The following is a 22,682-nucleotide window of genomic DNA, read 5'->3' on the forward strand; positions in this document are numbered from 1 at the left end:
CCTGGTAGGGACTCCCCTGAGAAATGCTGTAGAGGTGGAAGTAGCCCTAGTGGAATGTGTTCTGACCCCCTGTGGGGTAGGTTTTCCATGGTGCTTGCAGCAGAAATGTATGCAGTGTGCTATCCATTTGGAAATGGTTTGTTTTGAAATGGCCTTATCCTCTGCCCCTGTAGCAAAGCTGACTAGCAGCTGGTCAGATTTTCTGAAAGCCTTAGTCCTGTCAAGGTAGAACCTGAGCTGTCTGTGCATGTCTAAGGAATGCAGGATCCTTTCTCCTTTATTCTGAGGGTTAGGGAAGAAGGTTGGTAAATGGATGGATTGGTTTAGAGCCACACTGGACACCACCTTAGGCATAAAGGATGGGTTAGTCCTGAGGGAAACCCTGTCAGCATGGAAAATAATGAAGGGTTCCAGAGCCATTAGTGCCTGTAACTCAGATACTCTTCTAGCTGAAGTTATGGCTAAAAACAAGGCTGTTTTCCAAGAGAGGAATTTTAACTCTGTTGAGGCAGCAGGTTCAAAAGGGGGAAACGTGAGCTTTTCCAGTACAAAGTTAAGGCCCCAGGCAGGGGTGGGTGCTCTCCTAGGGGGCCTTAAGTTGTTAGCCCCTCTCAGGAACTGTTTGATGAGAGGGTGACAAAATAGAGGTGACTCAGTATTATAATGAGATGAGATGGCAGAGGCATGAATCTTAATGGAGGAGAAGGATAGGCTTCTGTAGAGTAACTCTGCTAGTTAATCCAGGATTAGAGGTAAGGAGGTCACTGCTGTGTCCTTTCCTTTAGACTGATTCCAAAAACAATATCTTTTCCACTTTTCAGCATAGGATTTCCTAGTACCAGGCCTTCTGGCTTCAAGAATGACATCCAGCACCTGTTTGCTGAGGGTTGCTGGTGGGGCATTCAAGGGATAAGCCAGGCTGCAAGGTTTAGGGTTTGCAATTGTGGATGCAAAATCTGTCCATCCTGCTGAAACAGCAGGGTAGGAGTCTGGTGTAGGTGCCAGGGAGGCACCATTGTCAGACTGCGTAGGAGTGGGTACCAGTGCTGGCATGGCCAGTCTGGGGCAATAAGAATTGCCCTTGGCCTGTCCTGTTTAATCTTGAGTAGTACTCTTGAGAGAAGGGGCAGAGGGGGAAAGGTTTTCCCATTGAAAGGATAGGGCATCCACATTCCAGGCCCTGCTGTGGGGGTTCCTGGTGCAGTATTTGCTTAGCTGGTAATTCTCAGGGGAGTCAAAGAGGTCCACCTCCAGTGTCCCCCACCTCTGGATCAGAAGGCTGAAGGTGTTGGGCTCCAATTTCCATTTGTGTTGGTTGAGGAGCTTTCTGCGCAAGTCGTCTGCCAGTGAATTTTGTTTGCCTGGCAGGAATTGAGCATGTAGATGCACTTGGTTGTTCAAGGATGTGTTCCACAGGGCCATGGCTAACCTACAGAGTGGGTAAGAATGGGTTCCCCCCTGCTTGTTTATGTACCACATAACTGTGGTGTTGTCTGTTTTTATCAGCAGTTGTCCTGGAAGGAATAGGTGCCTGGAAGCTGTCAGAGCATTCTGTACAGCTAGCATCTCTTTTTGATTGATGTGCAGGAGGAATCTGCCCTGGGCTCCAGTGGCCCTGAATGCATTTGTCTGCCATGTGAGCCCCCCATGCATAGTCTGATTCATCTGTTGTCAGGGTTTGGGCAGCAAGGGGTTGAGTGAAATGCAGTCTCTTGTTGTGGTTGCATGCTTCTGCCCACCTAAGGAACTCTGCCCTTAGACAAAGTATGACAGGAATGACTGTTTCCAGGTCCTGAGAATGTTGGCACCAAAGACTTTAAGTACCACTGAAGTTTCCTCATACGTAGTCTTGCATATGGAATTAGCAGAATACATGAGGCCATGAACCCTAGGCTTGCAGTATTTTTCTTGCAGATAGCTGGGTTCTGGTGGCCATTTGTTTGAAGTAGTTTGTCAGATAGACCTGTTTTTCTGAAGTGAGAAATGCCATCTGGGAAGCTGCGTCCAAGCTTGCTCCCAGGAATACAATCTTTTGACTGGGTACCAGTTGTAATTTATTTTTGTTTATGGTGTACCCCAATTACAAATGCCAGGTGCTGGACTAGCAATTCCTGACTGTCCGTCTCATTCAGGCAGTTGTCCAAGTACTGGAAAATTTGGATATTTCTCTGTCTGCAGTATGCAGAAGGTTGAAGGTGTTGGGCTCCAATTTCCACTCGTGGGCCAAGCACTTTGTGAATACTCTGGGCACAGTAGATAAGCCAAAGGGGAGTGCAGAGAACTGACAGTGCATACAGCCTGCCCTGAAACGTAGATATTTCCTGCAGGACTCCCTTATGGGGATATGCAGAAAAGCTTCTTTTAAGTCTAGAGTGACTAACCAGGCATCCTTGGCTAGCATAGGGAGAAGCTGTTGCAGGGTAAGCATCTTGAATTTTGGGACCACCAGAAAGGTGTTGAGAATTGAAAGATTCATGATAGGGCACCAAGAGTCCTCTTTTCTGGGCACCAGGAAAAGTCTGGAGTAGAAACCCTGACCCCTTTGTTCTAGTGGAACAGGTTGAATAGCTCTGATATTAAGCAGGGAAAGTATTGCTTTTGAGCCTCTGCCCACTGGTTTGGAGGTAGGTCTGGAAACCTACTTGGGGTTAGCAGTGAATGGAAGTAGAATTTGCACCCCTGGGAAACAATGTTGAGGACCCATCAGCCCTGAGTAATGGACATCCAGTTTTTTGCATGAAGGGCAAGTTTTCCTCCTAGGGGCACAAGCAGTTGGGCAGGGCTGGGAAGGAGAATTGAGAAGTCATTGTGAACTTTTTCCATAGGAAGTGGCTTACCACTCCCTATTTATGGGGTGGGAGCACTCCATTGTTTAGATGTCTGCATACCCTGAAACTGTAGTCTCTGTGGCCTGTTTCCCCTGGGGTCTTGTCTGGGAAGGCCTGGAAGGGGCTGGGAAGGACCAGTTTTTTGAAGGCCAATGCCTACTGAACCTAGGTGGTTGCACTTGTAAGAATTCTTTAACCGTTTGCATAGATTTAGCTTTTTCCTCCATCTTTTTCAGAACTTATTCTGCTTTGGTGCCAAACAAACAGTCTTATTTAAAGGAGTGTCTAGTAATTTGGATTTGAGATGATCTGGCAAGGTTTGTTCCTTCGGCCAAGCATGCCTTCTCGGTACAGAACTAGTGACTGCAGCCCTGCAAGATGCTTCTAGGGCATCAAAGCCACACTGCAGGGTATGCTTACTAACTTGATTTGCAGAATGCATTAGCTCTTGTAAATCTTTATTTTCTGCACAATCTGGAAATACCATTTTTTTGTTTAATTAATTTCATAATATGTTGCTGGTACTTTAACATGTGAAACTGGCAATTCAATGCCCTGATGGCAAGAGTTGCAGAGGTATATACCTTCTTATCCCATCTGTGTAAAGCTCTGGAATCTCTGTCTGAAGGGGTAAGATTTTTGGCTGTAGTAGCGTTAATACCTTTAGGTCCCTGGGGAATGGTGTCTGGATCAGCAGTAGGATTCCAGAAGAGAAATTTGTGGGAATCAGGTACTATGTAGTACCTGTTAGGTTTCCTATGGGCTGGGGGTAATGTATCTGGAGTAAGAGTGGATTCCATAGACATCATCTACAACATCCAGGACAGGGGGTATAGCTAGAGGCCTGTGCTGAGGCAACTCTAAAAATTGTCTGAGTCTCTTTTTGGACTGAGGGTAGTCTTGGCATTCCCAGTGTAAATGCTGTCTTAAAGTATGCAAGGTTTCAAGAAAAATCCTCTGGAGGAGAGGCAGAGGGAATGGATTTCTCTGCATCTGAGTCCTCATAGGCTGGTAAGGGCATATCCTGATAATCAGAAGGGTTAGAGTCATCAGACTCCTGGTCTGTTTAGTCGGAAGGAAACTCAGTTCTTTGACTCTTAGCAGGGGAAGGCTGGCTTCCCCTAATTAAGGTAATAAGGTCTTCAGCCATTCTAAGCATTTGTTTTTGTGGCATGGGAGCTTGAGCATGCACTTTGGTCATCAGTTTTCTAGGTGTAGTGCATACTCTGGGCCTAAGAAACTTGGTAGTTTTGGCTAAAAAAGAAGTTGTCAGTTTGATTCAAACATTGGTAGGAAGGAATACACCCTCAGAAACTGGTGCCTGCACAGCGGCTCCGGACCCTTCCAAGGTAGAGACATCCACAGGTTGCATAGTCGAAGAAGCATCTCCCAGCATACCGGAGTCCGAATGGGTCTCAGCAGAGGCCTGCGAATCCATAAAAGCAGGCATCAGGGGCTGCAAAGGCACCTCACGGAGTACTGGCGGACTGGCGACTAGCTTAATAGAAGCATCAGCGGCAGTTTTGGACCTATGGGGTCTGCCTCTGTCTTTATCCTTAAATGTTTTCTGAAAATAGGTAGTTGGATGGTTTATCAAAGCCATTTCGGAATACGGAGAACAAGAGCAAAAGAATTTAGCGACAAAGAAAGTCCGACATCAAATGATTTGGGCATTAAACAAAGCACAAAATCGACAGCGAGGGACATCGTGGTCTGGGCCTAAACAGGTGACACAGTAAGAATGAAAATCTCTGTGAGGTATTTGCTTTCCACAGGCAAGACAATTGTTAACTTTTTCTGACATCGGTTAGAGCAAGAAAAAAGGATCTCCAATGGGGTACTTAGCTTTAGAAGACTTCAGGATTAGAAACTCTAAAACAAAAATTTCAGGTAGAGGTCGACCGGCACTTGCGAACTGCTTCTGCTTCGGGCTCCTCCTTGGCAAGAAAGACTGATGTAATCGCATCGGCTACCTGTTTTATACCCCTGATGACCTAATGTCATGGAAGAAGTGACAGCATCTGATGCAGAAATACTAAGACTCTGGTATTCGGGCCGACTGAGGGCTACCTGCAGGCGGGATAACCCAAGTGTGATGACTGTAACAGTGAAACACGAAGAACATCTAAAAGTATTGAGATCCTGCCCTGAAGCAGAGATATTTCCTGCATGATTCCCTGATAGGAATGTGAAGGTAGGCCTCTTTTAGATCTAGGGTGGCTAGCCAAGCATCCTTGGCAAGCATGGTTAGCAACTGCTGGAGCATGAGCATTTTGAATTTTGGGATCACCAGGAAGGTGTTTAGAATGGATAGAATGAGGAAGGGGTGCCAGGTGCCTTCTTTTCTGGGGACCAGAAAAGGTCTGAAGTAGAAGCCTTGGCCTATCTGTTCTGCAGGAACGTGTTCTACTGCCCTCATAGAGAGTAGGGAATGAATTTGCTTCTGAGCCTCTGCCCACTGATTTGGTGGTAGATCTTGAACCCTTTTTGGGTTGGAAGGGTGTGGAAGGAGAATTTGTAACCCTGAGACACAATGTTCCTAACCCATTGGTCCTTGGTAATGCTGGCCCAGGTGCTTGAGTGAAAGGAGAGTTTTCCTCCTAGGGGTAAGTGAAGGTGGGCAGAGGGGAGGAGGTGAGTCATTGTGAGTTTTTACCATAACAGGGTGGCTTAGAACTCCCTGGTTTTGAAGTAGAGGTAGTGCTTAGATCTCTGCATTCCCTGGGGCTGCTGTCTGTGGGGGGGGGGGGGGTCTGCTTCCACGGGGCCTAGGCTGGGCCTGTTTACTCAGAGTTGGAAAGGACCAGTGCTTGGAGGGACAATGCCTGCTGAACCTAGGGGGCTGGACCTGTACAAAATCTTTAACTGTTTGCATAGATTTTGCTTTTTCTTCCATCTTTTTTAAGACCTCTTCTGCCTTAGTGCCAAATATTATCTTTGTGCAAGGGGGCATCCAACAATTTAGATTTGACATGGTCTAGCAGGGGTTGTTCCTTAAGCCATGCATGTCTTCTAATGACAGATCCAGTGACTGCTGCCCTACAAGAAGCTTCTAGGGCATCAAAACCACAGTGCAAAATGTGTTTAGTTACTTGACTTGCAGAATGCATTAAGTCTTGTAAATCTTTAGATTCTGCCAAGCAGGAAAGGAAGACATTTTTTGTTTAAGGAGTTCCAAGGTATGTTGCTGATATTTCAGCACATGGAACTGACAGTTTAGTGCCCTGATAGTAAGACTAGCTGAGGTGTATACTTTTTTACTAAATCTGTCCAATCCTTGGGAATCCCTGTCTGAGGTGGTGGGATTCTTAGCAGAGGTTGCTTTAATCCCTTTTGGGCCTTGAGAAATGACCTCAGGGTTAGCTGCTGGATTTTTAAAAAGATATTTGTGTGAGTCAGGGACTCTATAGTACCTGTCTGGTTTTCTGGGAGCAGGAGTCAAGTTGGATTCAAAGAAAACATCATCCACAACATCCAGGACTGTGGGGTGGACAAGGGTCTGTGTTGTGGAAGATCTAGGAATTCCCTGAGTCTCTTTTTGGACTGAGGGTAGTCCAGACTCTCCCATTGGAAATGCTCCCTTAAAGTATGCAGGGTTTCCCCAAAGGAAAAATCCTTTGGGGGAGAGGCTGAAGGAATGGAGTCCTCTGCATCAGAATCCTCATAAGTGGAGAGGGGTTGCATGTCTTCATAGTCAGATGCATCAGATTCATCTGACTCTAGTTCAGACAAAACTACAGGGGACAGATTTCTTTTCCTTTTTGAGGGGGTAGCTTGGCTTTCCTTGATCAGCATGATAAGGTCTTCCACCATTTTAAGCATTTGAGACTGAGGCAAGGTAGCAAACGCCTGAGAGTGGGTCGTCGGTTTCTTGGGTGTGGTTCATACCCTGGGCCTAAGAAACTCAGTTGTTTTTGAAAGAACAGTAGTCACAAAAGAAGACATCTGTTTGTGTTGAGACTTTGGTAGTGCGAAGGACTTCCTCGGAAGCTGGTGCCTGCTCAGCAGCTCCAGACCCATAGAAGGTAGAGATGACTGCAAGATCCTTAATCGAAGAACAGTTTTGCAGCATACCGGACTCTGAAAGGGTCTCGGTAGCAGCCTGCGAGTCAAAGGAAATGGAAATCAGGGGCTGAGAAAGCACCTCACTGAGTACCAATGACTAGCTTAATGGAAGCATCTTCGGTAGGTTTGGACCTGTGCGGTCTTCTCTGTCTTTATCTTTACGTTTTTACCGAAGATCTCCTGCCGGATGGCTTACCAAAGCTATATCAGAATTTGAGGACTGTAAACGAAAATATCTGGCTACAATAAGGGCTCAATGACAGATAGTTCTGGCATTGAACAAAGCACAGTAGCAACAACGGGGGATGTCGTGGTCATGGTCTAAACAAGTGACACAGTAAGAGTGGAAGTCTCGGTGAGGTATTTGCTTTCCACCAGCGAGACAATTGTTAACTTTTTCTGTCATCAGTTAGTGCAAAAAAAAAGGATTCTCAATGGGGGACTTATCTTTAGAAGACTTCAACTTCAATTCGGAAACAAAAACTCAGGTAGCGGCCGACCGGCACTTGTGCTAACTGTGTCTGCTTCAGGCTCCATGGCAAGAAAGACCGATGTAATGGTGTCAGCTGCCTTACTTTATACTACTAATGTCCTGACGTCAGTCCTCAAGCAACAGCACCCGACGCAGAAATACTAAGTCTCTGGTATTCGGGCCGGCTGGGGGCTACCCTGGCAGGAATAACCCAAATGTGATGACTGCAACAGTGAAACACAAAGAACAACATCTTATTCTATCAACTTTCTGTGATTATATAAGCAATGTTTAAAATGTGTCTGTGTTTTTGCCCCCCCCCCCCGCAATAAATGTTGGCTTTTTTCCAGATTTCTTGTGCTGCAAAGTTGAGAGATATATTTGAGTGTCAAGTGGATTTTACAAGGAGCTGACAGTTTCAGGGGAAGAGAAGTTTAGTGCTGCTTATGCAAAGTCTACTTGCATTGTTAGTATCACAACAGGTGGAATATTTGCTTTTTCTGCAGAAGGCTATGGCTTCTACTCCCACAGAATGTAGATGTATTGCTGATATTGTACAGTGTTGTACTTTAAAGGGGGGTACTGCAGTCCTGAGAATGTCCTCCTTTGGAGGAGATACATAGTAACTGTGAACCTGTTACCAGTATGCCATCCATTCCCTATTGCAATATTACTAGCTTATCATTTTTTTAATGCAACAATGGCAATTTATTCTTCAAGGGCAACAGGCACTTTATTTGTAAATGAAACATACAATTGTTTGCTAGCAGCAACCTCTTCATTAGTTACAGATTTCTTTAATGTGCAATTATTTAGATGACTTTTACTTCTGCAGTGATTGTGTATATTTACTGATACTGGAGGACTGTAATGAGAGAAGTTTGAGTAGACTTTTATGATGGAAATGTTCTGAATTGGGCAGTTTTGTCATTATTGGTTCATACATTGTTTTATTGCTTAGTGGAAAAATGCTCCGAACAATACATTTTAAAACATGCTTTAACAAGTGTGCTGTATTATACAAGTAATATAATTTAATACAATCAGGAAGGTGACTCAAAGAACACATGCATGTCTGCATGGTCCTAAGCGTGCAACGGGCCTATGATTTGAAAACAGCCCAAAGGTAAACTTTATCTGCCATTGGTCAGATGCATTTTCTTTGAATGTGGGTTTCAATGCTGTTTCAAAGAATGTGAATTTCAAGGGCAGAGAAAGTTTTAATGCTAAGTCTGTAGGGTTGCCACCTTTTCAAATGGCCAAAGTGGGACATTTTCAGTACAAACATCAGATTTTAAAGGCAGACACATACCCACGGTCAGTACAAAGGATAGAACTTAACTTTTTTGCCTAAATAAAAGCTTATTCTTCGAGCATTTTAGTTGCTTATTCTGTTTCTTGTAACATTTATGTATTTTAGATACAGAATAACTGTTTTATGCAACTATTACATAAAATATAGGAAATAATTTTGTCCTACAATCTCAGGACATTTGCCATTTTTACATTTTTTTGTCAGGACACAACTGCCCAAAGAGGGACTGTCCCTCGCAAAGTGGGACAGGTGGTAACCCTATAAGTCTGTTTTCATTGTGAGACTGTACTGCTTTGTTTGGCAGATGTCTATCAGTGTTTGTGCTATAAAATTTAAAATAAGTTTTCAATGAAATCCAAATAATGGGTTCATATTGGAATGACAAAAATGCATTTTGTCAAATGCATTTTCGTCTACACATGTAGGGCGAACAGGCAAAACAGCGAAGCGGCTGTTCAGTGAATTCTTTCCCTGGGAAAGAAGTCACTTGACTGCTTCGTTGCTTTGCCTGTTCTGGAGTGTAGTGTGGTCCCTTGTCCGGTATAACTCCTGAGTGTGATTGTGCAACAGTTACTGACCTTAGGGTTAGGGTGCGGGTTAAGGTAAGTGCATATGTATGAAAGTGTTTACTGTTTTTTTATTTTGCGTTAGATGTATGCTTGAGTTACGTGTATGTTTTTAGCTGTTTACTTTTGTTTTGGGGGGTAAGATTAGGGTTAAGGTAAGTGTGTTTGTGTTTGGAACTGTTTATGTAAATGTGTGAGAGTTACTGACCTTAGGGTTAGGGTGCGGGTTAAGGTAAGTGCATATGTGTTAAAATGTTTATTGCTTTTTTTTTGTTAGATGTATGTTTGGGTTACATGCATATGTGTATTTAGTTGTTTACTGTTTTTTGGGGGGTATAATTAGGATTAGGGTATGTGTGCATGTGTTTGGAAGTTTAATGCTTTATTTGGGGGGGGGGCTGGAACAGCGATTTCTTTCCATAGGAAAGAAATCGCTGTTCTGTGGTTTCAACATTTTCAGCGTTCGCTGAATATGTGTCGCTGTAACACCGTTCGCTGTTTTCCGCATTCAGTGATATAATATGAACCCCAAATAATCATTGTAGAAGTAAAGCACAAAGCAGTATTCATATTACAGTGTTTATGGCAAATGGAGAGAAATAGCTAAGTAATGGGTCACTGGAATGGCTGCAGGTGGGGCTGTGCATGGGGGGCCCATTTGACCATGATTTTGTGAGGAGAGAGGGGCGGCAAACTCAAAAACAGCCTTGGGTGGCACAAACTCTAGCCATGCCACTGTTTGAACTGATATACAATTATATATGTAAAAGGGGTGTGGGGGGCCTTGCCACCTGCAAAAATATGCTTATTGTATGAGCATTTTTAAATTTAGTTACATTTAGATATTGTGTATGGGACAAAGCTCCTCACACTGGGGTATAATGAAAGGAATTTTGCCCTCTCAAATGAAACCTCAGTTTGAAGTTATACCTGAGTTGCCAAAATGTACTATCAAGCTTTTTAATCTTTGAACTTTCAATACAGAACCAAAAAGGTTTTAGCATACATTATACAGAAAAATATCATACCTTTGAGAAATACCAGCATGCAAGGCATGTGTGTGTGTGTGTGTGTGTGTGTGTGTGTGTGCACATGCTCATGTGTACACCAATAGTTTGTTTACTTATACACTGAAAGCCACGCTATCTTGCTTTAATGGAAGCCACTATGGCAATTATATACCATTCAGTTTAGACAAAAGTCATACACTTTTGGTTTCAGCGCCACGGGATAAGAAAACAAAAATGCATGCTGAATCAAGCTGTAACGCTAGACAATATTAATTCTTTTGAGAAGTACATGGTAGCACCTTACCTTCATGACAAAAGGACCTCCACTGTCTCCCTCACAAGCATCACCACTACCTTTTTCTTTAGAGGAGTAACCTGGAAAATTTATATTAAAGAAACTGTGAACATTGAAAATGTTTGTGTCTGTTTGTACACTAAATATTCAAAAACATTGAAAAAGGAAATATTTAAAACAGAAGCATGAACTGAGGCAGCAGTACTTATCAACAATGTTTCCATGCTATAATGAGAATAAATGGCATCCTAGCATGAAGACGGTCACCAATATAAAGGATGACACGTGTGACAGAAGACTGGAACTCATGGAATTTGAGTCACCCCACTGCCAACTAAAATGTCAGATGGCATCACTGCACCTACTGTCATAGGACAGCTGTCAACAAGTGTGCCACCTCCGTATGTAAGGCACAGAGATTACAGTCCTTAGATACACTCCACTGTCCCAGATAAGTCTGCTATCTACTAGAGGGTTAGTTTCTTGAGTCAAATCAATGGTATCCAACAGGTTAAAGTACATAGAAGTATACACAAATCTCATTTAAGAACCTGAACACCCAATGCAATCTTGTTCCAAGATCATAAATGGAATATGCCCTGCTGTCACAGGCATGGGGTACCAATACTGGCACCCAGACTGGGGTTGCAAAGAGGTCACTAATAGAGCTGAGTCTTTGCCTAGCACTCCAGGCCTCTTTCTCACCACACTTTGTGTGAACTGTGACATTCAGTAGCTCTTATCCATAGTAACTGTTTTGCAAACAAATTATTTTTGACACGAGCACATAAATGCACACAGAATTCCCAGGGAAGACTGGCAGAGTTCTCCAATTCCCTTCATCTTTCTTCCTGGCACAGTAAGTACTACCAAAGCTCTGGAAATGCCTAGAAATTAAGATACCAGCTACCTAATTACTTGTGATTTATTCAAATATAAATTATAAAAAATAATATTGTCTACTGGTAAGAGAATCTAGCTAACTGGAGCTGGAAACCATAGCATTATCTGCTAAGCAACAACCCCCTTCTTAAATAATAAGTGAAAAAAAAATGAAACTTTGCTTAAGCAATAAAGAAAGCAGTGCTGACACAGACTGAATATGCAGAGATCAAAACCATACACAGTGAAAGACAAACAACAAGCAGTTATACAGACAGGAATGTTTAAAAAAGGAAATTTAACTAAGATAGATACATAAATCTAACTGACTTCAGCTTAAAGAGTGCTGGGCCTTTACTGTTTTATGTTCATAAATTAGAGAAGGCATTATTTGCAAACAGCAGGCTTGCAAGGAAGTAGTTACCTCAGTATCATCAGCAATGGTAGACTATTCCCTCGTTTTATATCCAAATATATATTTATTTCATCTATTAACTGTATATTAATGGCTGTTCCCTTTTACTGTTCTGGCCAGCTGCTTCTTTGAAGTGCATTGCAATTACATTTTATGATCATTCGTTTGCGATTCTCTAAACCCTTGTGTGACTTAATCAAATGCAAGAAATTAAATATTTCTGAGAAATTTCAGAAAGTTTCACTCTGTATTTCAAATATATATTTCCTGCATTGTTCTTCATTTCCTCCATTTCAAAAATGCTTCCTGCATTTTTCTGCCTTTCATCTCCTGTTACATTCAAAACAGAAAAGTTTGCACAGTCTCAAGCCACATAAAACTCACATATTGCATATTACAGAATGTAAATACAGCTTTACAAAGGTGACAACATTATGAAATAAATAATAAAGAAAACATGTAAGTTTTTCTAACTTGGCACCACAACGTGCATACATTTTACCAGTTTTAATGTTAAAAATACTGTCAAGTCAATTAAGGATTTGAGGCATCTTTGTTACTGCAAAGTAGTATGTCTAATGCACAGAAATGTGACCTAAAAATCTGGATAAGAGTTCTGCAAATGCAACTTTGTCACAGTGAAAATGGGAGCAAATACACAATTGCCTGATTACATAGCTGTGATGGCAGAAAAAACAAACTGTCTGTCTAACTGGACTTACTTATGTAGCTTGTAACTTTTATTGAGGTGGGATGCCCTATATCTAAAGCTTTGTTGATAGTGTCAGTGAAACAGTGTAGGGCAGTGACAGTGCTATGCCCTGGATGGAAACCATGTTGGGTAGGGGATAGAAGAGCATTAAAGGATAGGTTTTTAATTAGTTGTGAATGGACACATTTTTCCAAGATTTTTGACAGTGATGAGACTATAGAGGTAGGGTGGTAGTTAGAAAGATCATGGGTGTTTCCCCTTTATGTAGTGGGGTAATAATGGATTTCTTCCATAGAAGGGGAACGTAAGATTCAGAGAGAGAGAGAGTGATTTATAAGAATGGCAACCGGGTATGCTATTGTGGTAGCTGCTAGTTGTAGATATTCTGAGGGAAGATTATCTGCAGACAGTGAGCAAGGTATGAGTTGGTTTTAAGAGTTTCAAGATCAAGGAGGTGGGTACAGGTTGGACAGTGAAGGAGTTGGTCGGGTGAATATTAGTGTCATCTGCAGAGGAGGGGGTATGTTCAGTAGGTAAAGGAAGGTGTGTGTTTGAGCTAGCTGGGCAATCTTTAAGTAGTTTTTGAATGGTGGAGATGAAATGGGTGTTAAACTCTTAGGAAATTTGTTGTGGTGTTTTTTTTCAGGTGCAGGGGATGGAGTTTGGATGGTGCCTGGGTTAATTAAAGAAAAGACAGATTTCCAAAATGTTTTGGGATTTTTGTGACAGTTAGACAGTTTAGTGGAGAAATAATCTCTTTTATCCTGTATTACTCATTTTTTTTAATTTGTTGTGGAGTTGTTTGTAGTGTAGTTTGTTTTATCCTGTTCTGTCTCTTAGCCATATTTTCCATGCTTTGTTTCTAAGACAGATAGTTTCTTTGGTTTGTTTTGTTAACCAGGGGGCATGATTAGTTTTAGTTCATTTAGTACGTACTGGTGCTAGGCTGTTGAGATTATCTAAGAAAAGTCTGTTGAAATAGTCAACTGCTTTGTCTAAGGGGAGTGTTTTTAATGGGTTCCAGTTATGGGAGTTTAGGATATTTATGAAGTTATTTATGTTAAAGTAGGCTAGGTTCTTGGAGGTTCGATATGAGTGTGTTTTAATTGGTTGAGGGTGAGTCCAGTAGGTATATGCTGGGAGGTGGTCGTTTAATGTATTTGGTAGGGTGCCTGAGTTTATATAGTTTTGGGGATGGGTTACAAGTATCCAATCAAGGGTAGATTCAGAGTATATTGATAGACCATGAGTAGGTGTACGGATGAGTTGAGTGAAACTATGAAAGTTTATGCTGTTTGCTGGGGAGGGGATGTTTAATTCTAACCAATTAATATTGGTGTCTCATAGAATCATAATTTCATGCATTATATTCTGATTTATCCAAGACAAAAAAATCTTCGAGTATGTGGGTGTTCTGGCCTGGGGTAATATAAATTACAGCTATACATATTTGTTTATTTCTATTTATGTGAAGGGATGTGAGTAGGACCTCAAGGTTTTTGAAAGTGGGCAGGGTTTTGTATGAGTTGTTATTTGTAGTGAGTTTTCATAGATTAGGGCTACACTGACTCCCTTTTTATGAAGTCTGTCTGAGCGAATTATATTATATCCTGGAGGGAGAATTTCTATGTCTGCAATGTGTGGTTTTAGCCATGTTTCTGTTACTGTGATAATATCTGGCATGTGTACAGTTATCCAGGTGTGGAATTCAGTAATTTTATTGCAAATGCTGCGGGTATTTATTATTATTAGGTGAAGTGCAAGGTGTGATGTGTGGTTTTGTAACCTAGTGGTGGATGTGTGGGTGTGGTGAAATGTTTGGTCAGCTTGGTTACTGGTGGATGTACGAGTTGAGTTAGGACCTGGGTTTGGATGGATATCTCAACAATGTTTTAATGTGTGGAGTAGATAAAATTTAGTGTGGGTCTATTGGCTGTGTGGGGTGGGTTTGTAGTGTTGTCCTTCATGTAAATTACACTTAGGGGTGGGTGGTAGAAGTTTTAATCTGTATGAAGTAATAATGTTAGTGGCTATTAGTGAGGGAGAGATATCTGAGTAACTCAACTTGTTTAGTTGTATGAGAAGGGTTTGTGTGCTGTGAGTGGTTGGTGGGGGGTATATGGTTTCATGTATGCATGTGGTTTATAGTATTAAGACTAGAGTTAAAATATAGATAATACAGGCAGTGATACTAATTAGGTGATGATTTATGTAGGTTGGAGGGGCCATAATGATTGGGGAGTTGTATGGGTGTGGTAAATAAGGTGGGTTTTGTTCGTTGATGTGGAGGGAGTTTATTGGTTGATTGAGAGGGGGGTGGGGTTGAGGCTAGTGATAAATCTAAGGAGACTGGGTGTGTGGGAATGGGGTAGGGTAGGGTAGCAAAGTAAGCCCGAGCGCAGCCAGGGCGAATGGAGCGGGTTGAGCCAGATACGAATTTGCGCTGAGAAGGCTACCAAAAACTATCAGTAAGTTTAACTATTTTGCTTGCTTTAATTCTTTTTATGTCTTTTTGGCAAAATGCTGGGTTATTTCTTTTCAGGTCCCACTAAGTTACAGAAAGTTAGGTGAGAGAGGTAGACAATTACACAAGCAGCCACTTCTGGATAAAAACTCAGCTAACATTAAATATAGATAGCAACTAATAAAGAAATATTTGCAAGGGAAGTTGGGTGGGAAGTTAGGAAGTTATATTCTATTGTACGATGCCTAAGCATTACCATGAGGGTTTGGGTAGTTTAATTATGGTACCTGAATAAGGTAGGGGGGCTATATTCCAGCTCCAGGTAGTGTGCATGCCTTTACAATACAGTAAGGTACATGGTGAACAGTTGAAAACAAAAACATATATTGCATTGTTGTAGGGTCCAGCAATGGTTAAAGACTTGTGCAGGGGGCTCCTGAAGCTGAAGTTGCTGTTTTGGCACTGGCAGTAGCACACTAAATAGTGTTGGTTTAAAATGCTTCGCAGCACTTTAAGTTTGGGCTAAAAAAAAGGGAGTCAGGTTAGAGACATATTGCGTGGGAAGAAGATATAGTATGCTGCTTAAAAGTAGGATTACAGGAAAGAGATAATGTGAAGAAAAAAAAACACAATATACAGGAGGATATCACTTTTATACACTTTTGTTAACTAATGGTCTTGGGTAGGTAAAGATGGGAGCGGCCAAGAAGGAGAAGTAGATCAGTCATTTTTGACCCAAAACCTTTAGGTGTCTGCTAGAAAGTTGAAGATGAAGAGGAATTTCACCTTTCAACATGACAATTACCCCAAGCATACATCCAAATCAACAAAAGAATGGCTTCACCAGAAGAAAATTAAAGTTTTGGAATGGCCCAGCCAGAGCCCAGACCTAAATCCAATAGAAAATCTGTAGGGTGACCTGAAGAGGGCTGTGAACAAGAGATGCCCTTGCAATCTGCCAGATTTGGAGAGATTTTGCAAGGAAGAGTGGACAAATTCTGCCAAATCAAGATGTGCCATGCTGATAGACTCCTACCCAAGAAGACTGAATGCTGTAATTAAATCAAAAGGTGCTTCAACAAAGTATTAGTTTAAATGTGTGCACAATTATGCAAACAGCCTATTGTACATTTATTTTTTATATTTTTTCCCCTAACAGATTTGTTTGTTTTTCAATTGAATTGTACATGTTATAGGTCACATTAAAGGTAGGAAAAGTTTTGAAATTATTTATTGTAGTCTCATTTTTTTGTATCACAAAAACCTGGCATTTTAACAGGGGTGTGTACACTTTTTATATCCACTGTATATTTGATGTAAAATGCTTCCTCCAACACCATTAACATATACTACAGCAAGTTCGAAACATTAGGAGGAGTAACTATTTTACATTAAAAATGTATAAAAAAATATTATAGTACTTAAAAAAACCAAATAAATGCAACAATGTTACAAAGAGCCCATTCTCTAAGTGCAACAATGCCCTCCAGGGTGTGTGTTAATGTGTAATTAATGCCCTTCCAGGGGAGTAGAAGCCCTCCACTTGTGGCATTAGGCCTCATAACACTCTTGGGTGGGAGTTAATTACACATTAACACACACCTTGTCGAGCATTATTGCTTGCTTAACCTCATCCTACTGTTATGTTTCTCTCTCTAGTTGTTTACTCTCAAATACATTGGTTCCTTTGATAATTTTCTTCACTAAATTCCAGCACCCTCTTGCCATATTCTATAGTCTTACTTGCAGTGATCCCTACTGGTAAAATCTCCTTTCTCAGTTCTTGTGTTGGCTTAGTTCTTGGAATACTTTCTGCTACCTTTATGAATATAATATATAATACAATATTTAGCATAGTTGTTGTTATTCCCCTGAAGGACTTGCATCAAAAATCCTACTCTCCTTACTTATCAAGCATCCCACATTGTATAATCACACTTCTCTAGTATCAAACATCCCACATTGTATAATCACACCTCTCTAGTATCAAACATCCCACATTGTATAATCACACCTCCCTAGTATCAAACATCCCACATTGTATAATCACACCTCTCTAGTATCAAACATCCCACATTGTATAATCACACCTCTCTAGTATCAAACATCCCACATTGTATAATCACACCTCTCTAGTATCAAACATCCCACATTGTATAATCACACCTCTCTAGTATCAAACATCCCACATTGTGTAATCACACCTCTCTAGTATCAAACATCCCACATTGTATAATCACACCTCTCTAGTATCAAACATCCCACATTGTATAATCACACCTCTCTAGTATCAAACATCCCACATTGTATAATCACACCACTCTAGTATCAAACATCCCACATTGTATAATCACACCTCTCTAGTATCAAACATCCCACATTGTATAATCACACCTCTCTAGTATCAAACATCCCACATTGTATAATCACACCTCTCTAGTATCAAACATCCCACATTGTATAATCACACCTCTCTAGTATCAAACATCCCACATTGTATAATCACACCTCTCTAGTATCAAACATCCCACATTGTATAATCACACCTCTCTAGTATCAAACATCCCACATTGTATAATCACACCTCTCTAGTATCAAACATCCCACATTGTATAATCACACCTCTCTAGTATCAAACATCCCACATTGTATAATCACACCTCTCTAGTATCAAACATCCCACATTGTATAATCACACCTCTCTAGTATCAAACATCCCACATTGTATAATCACACCTCTCTAGTATCAAACATCCCACATTGTATAATCACACCTCTCTAGTATCAAACATCCCACATTGTATAATCACACCTCTCTAGTATCAAACATCCCACATTGTATAATCACACCTCTCTAGTATCAAACATCCCACATTGTATAATCACACCTCTCTAGTATCAAACATCCCACATTGTATAATCACACCTCTCTAGTATCAAACATCCCACATTGTATAATCACACCTCTCTAGTATCAAACATCCCACATTGTATAATCACACCTCTCTAGTATCAAACATCCCACATTGTATAATCACACCTCTCTAGTATCAAACATCCCACATTGTATAATCACACCTCTCTAGTATCAAACATCCCACATTGTATAATCACACCTCTCTAGTATCAAACATCCCACATTGTATAATCACACCTCTCTAGTATCAAACATCCCACATTGTATAATCACACCTCTCTAGTATCAAACATCCCACATTGTATAATCACACCTCTCTAGTATCAAACATCCCACATTGTATAATCACACCTCTCTAGTATCAAACATCCCACATTGTATAATCACACCTCTCTAGTATCAAACATCCCACATTGTATAATCACACCTCTCTAGTATCAAACATCCCACATTGTATAATCACACCTCTCTAGTATCAAACATCCCACATTGTATAATCACACCTCTCTAGTATCAAACATCCCACATTGTATAATCACACCTCTCTAGTATCAAACATCCCACATTGTATAATCACACCTCTCTAGTATCAAACATCCCACATTGTATAATCACACCTCTCTAGTATCAAACATCCCACATTGTATAATCACACCTCTCTAGTATCAAACATCCCACATTGTATAATCACACCTCTCTAGTATCAAACATCCCACATTGTATAATCACACCTCTCTAGTATCAAACATCCCACATTGTATAATCACACCTCTCTAGTATCAAACATCCCACATTGTATAATCACACCTCTCTAGTATCAAACATCCCACATTGTATAATCACACCTCTCTAGTATCAAACATCCCACATTGTATAATCACACCTCTCTAGTATCAAACATCCCACATTGTATAATCACACCTCTCTAGTATCAAACATCCCACATTGTATAATCACACCTCTCTAGTATCAAACATCCCACATTGTATAATCACACCTCTCTAGTATCAAACATCCCACATTGTATAATCACACCTCTCTAGTATCAAACATCCCACATTGTATAATCACACCTCTCTAGTATCAAACATCCCACATTGTATAATCACACCTCTCTAGTATCAAACATCCCACATTGTATAATCACACCTCTCTAGTATCAAACATCCCACATTGTATAATCACACCTCTCTAGTATCAAACATCCCACATTGTATAATCACACCTCTCTAGTATCAAACATCCCACATTGTATAATCACACCTCTCTAGTATCAAACATCCCACATTGTATAATCACACCTCTCTAGTATCAAACATCCCACATTGTATAATCACACCTCTCTAGTATCAAACATCCCACATTGTATAATCACACCTCTCTAGTATCAAACATCCCACATTGTATAATCACACCTCTCTAGTATCAAACATCCCACATTGTATAATCACACCTCTCTAGTATCAAACATCCCACATTGTATAATCACACCTCTCTAGTATCAAACATCCCACATTGTATAATCACACCTCTCTAGTATCAAACATCCCACATTGTATAATCACACCTCTCTAGTATCAAACATCCCACATTGTATAATCACACCTCTCTAGTATCAAACATCCCACATTGTATAATCACACCTCTCTAGTATCAAACATCCCACATTGTATAATCACACCTCTCTAGTATCAAACATCCCACATTGTATAATCACACCTCTCTAGTATCAAACATCCCACATTGTATAATCACACCTCTCTAGTATCAAACATCCCACATTGTATAATCACACCTCTCTAGTATCAAACATCCCACATTGTATAATCACACCTCTCTAGTATCAAACATCCCACATTGTATAATCACACCTCTCTAGTATCAAACATCCCACATTGTATAATCACACCTCTCTAGTATCAAACATCCCACATTGTATAATCACACCTCTCTAGTATCAAACATCCCACATTGTATAATCACACCTCTCTAGTATCAAACATCCCACATTGTATAATCACACCTCTCTAGTATCAAACATCCCACATTGTATAATCACACCTCTCTAGTATCAAACATCCCACATTGTATAATCACACCTCTCTAGTATCAAACATCCCACATTGTATAATCACACCTCTCTAGTATCAAACATCCCACATTGTATAATCACACCTCTCTAGTATCAAACATCCCACATTGTATAATCACACCTCTCTAGTATCAAACATCCCACATTGTATAATCACACCTCTCTAGTATCAAACATCCCACATTGTATAATCACACCTCTCTAGTATCAAACATCCCACATTGTATAATCACACCTCTCTAGTATCAAACATCCCACATTGTATAATCACACCTCTCTAGTATCAAACATCCCACATTGTATAATCACACCTCTCTAGTATCAAACATCCCACATTGTATAATCACACCTCTCTAGTATCAAACATCCCACATTGTATAATCACACCTCTCTAGTATCAAACATCCCACATTGTATAATCACACCTCTCTAGTATCAAACATCCCACATTGTATAATCACACCTCTCTAGTATCAAACATCCCACATTGTATAATCACACCTCTCTAGTATCAAACATCCCACATTGTATAATCACACCTCTCTAGTATCAAACATCCCACATTGTATAATCACACCTCTCTAGTATCAAACATCCCACATTGTATAATCACACCTCTCTAGTATCAAACATCCCACATTGTATAATCACACCTCTCTAGTATCAAACATCCCACATTGTATAATCACACCTCTCTAGTATCAAACATCCCACATTGTATAATCACACCTCTCTAGTATCAAACATCCCACATTGTATAATCACACCTCTCTAGTATCAAACATCCCACATTGTATAATCACACCTCTCTAGTATCAAACATCCCACATTGTATAATCACACCTCTCTAGTATCAAACATCCCACATTGTATAATCACACCTCTCTAGTATCAAACATCCCACATTGTATAATCACACCTCTCTAGTATCAAACATCCCACATTGTATAATCACACCTCTCTAGTATCAAACATCCCACATTGTATAATCACACCTCTCTAGTATCAAACATCCCACATTGTATAATCACACCTCTCTAGTATCAAACATCCCACATTGTATAATCACACCTCTCTAGTATCAAACATCCCACATTGTATAATCACACCTCTCTAGTATCAAACATCCCACATTGTATAATCACACCTCTCTAGTATCAAACATCCCACATTGTATAATCACACCTCTCTAGTATCAAACATCCCACATTGTATAATCACACCTCTCTAGTATCAAACATCCCACATTGTATAATCACACCTCTCTAGTATCAAACATCCCACATTGTATAATCACACCTCTCTAGTATCAAACATCCCACATTGTATAATCACACCTCTCTAGTATCAAACATCCCACATTGTATAATCACACCTCTCTAGTATCAAACATCCCACATTGTATAATCACACCTCTCTAGTATCAAACATCCCACATTGTATAATCACACCTCTCTAGTATCAAACATCCCACATTGTATAATCACACCTCTCTAGTATCAAACATCCCACATTGTATAATCACACCTCTCTAGTATCAAACATCCCACATTGTATAATCACACCTCTCTAGTATCAAACATCCCACATTGTATAATCACACCTCTCTAGTATCAAACATCCCACATTGTATAATCACACCTCTCTAGTATCAAACATCCCACATTGTATAATCACACCTCTCTAGTATCAAACATCCCACATTGTATAATCACACCTCTCTAGTATCAAACATCCCACATTGTATAATCACACCTCTCTAGTATCAAACATCCCACATTGTATAATCACACCTCTCTAGTATCAAACATCCCACATTGTATAATCACACCTCTCTAGTATCAAACATCCCACATTGTATAATCACACCTCTCTAGTATCAAACATCCCACATTGTATAATCACACCTCTCTAGTATCAAACATCCCACATTGTATAATCACACCTCTCTAGTATCAAACATCCCACATTGTATAATCACACCTCTCTAGTATCAAACATCCCACATTGTATAATCACACCTCTCTAGTATCAAACATCCCACATTGTATAATCACACCTCTCTAGTATCAAACATCCCACATTGTATAATCACACCTCTCTAGTATCAAACATCCCACATTGTATAATCACACCTCTCTAGTATCAAACATCCCACATTGTATAATCACACCTCTCTAGTATCAAACATCCCACATTGTATAATAACACCTCTCTAGTATCAAACATCCCACATTGTATAATCACACCTCTCTAGTATCAAACATCCCACATTGTATAATCACACCTCTCTAGTATCAAACATCCCACATTGTATAATCACACCTCTCTAGTATCAAACATCCCACATTGTATAATCACACCTCTCTAGTATCAAACATCCCACATTGTATAATCACACCTCTCTAGTATCAAACATCCCACATTGTATAATCACACCTCTCTAGTATCAAACATCCCACATTGTATAATCACACCTCTCTAGTATCAAACATCCCACATTGTATAATCACACCTCTCTAGTATCAAACATCCCACATTGTATAATCACACCTCTCTAGTATCAAACATCCCACATTGTATAATCACACCTCTCTAGTATCAAACATCCCACATTGTATAATCACACCTCTCTAGTATCAAACATCC

The 22,682-nt window shown here is 40.4% G+C and overlaps 1 protein-coding gene across 1 annotated transcript in view; it reads right to left on the reverse strand.

The window, feature by feature from the left end:
- Positions 1-22,682, reverse strand: part of F2 (coagulation factor II, thrombin) — a 1,266,023-nt gene that overhangs the window by 75,998 nt on the left and 1,167,343 nt on the right. The window contains exon 13 of the mRNA XM_044082527.1: positions 10,561-10,631. Coding sequence (XP_043938462.1) covers positions 10,561-10,631 — 71 coding nt within the window. The remainder of the gene's footprint in view (positions 1-10,560; positions 10,632-22,682) is intronic.

This window comes from Protopterus annectens, chromosome 9.part0 (genome assembly GCF_019279795.1).
Source record: "Protopterus annectens isolate FY-2018-M chromosome 9.part0, PAN1.0, whole genome shotgun sequence".
Taxonomy (NCBI): domain Eukaryota; kingdom Metazoa; phylum Chordata; order Ceratodontiformes; family Protopteridae; genus Protopterus; species Protopterus annectens.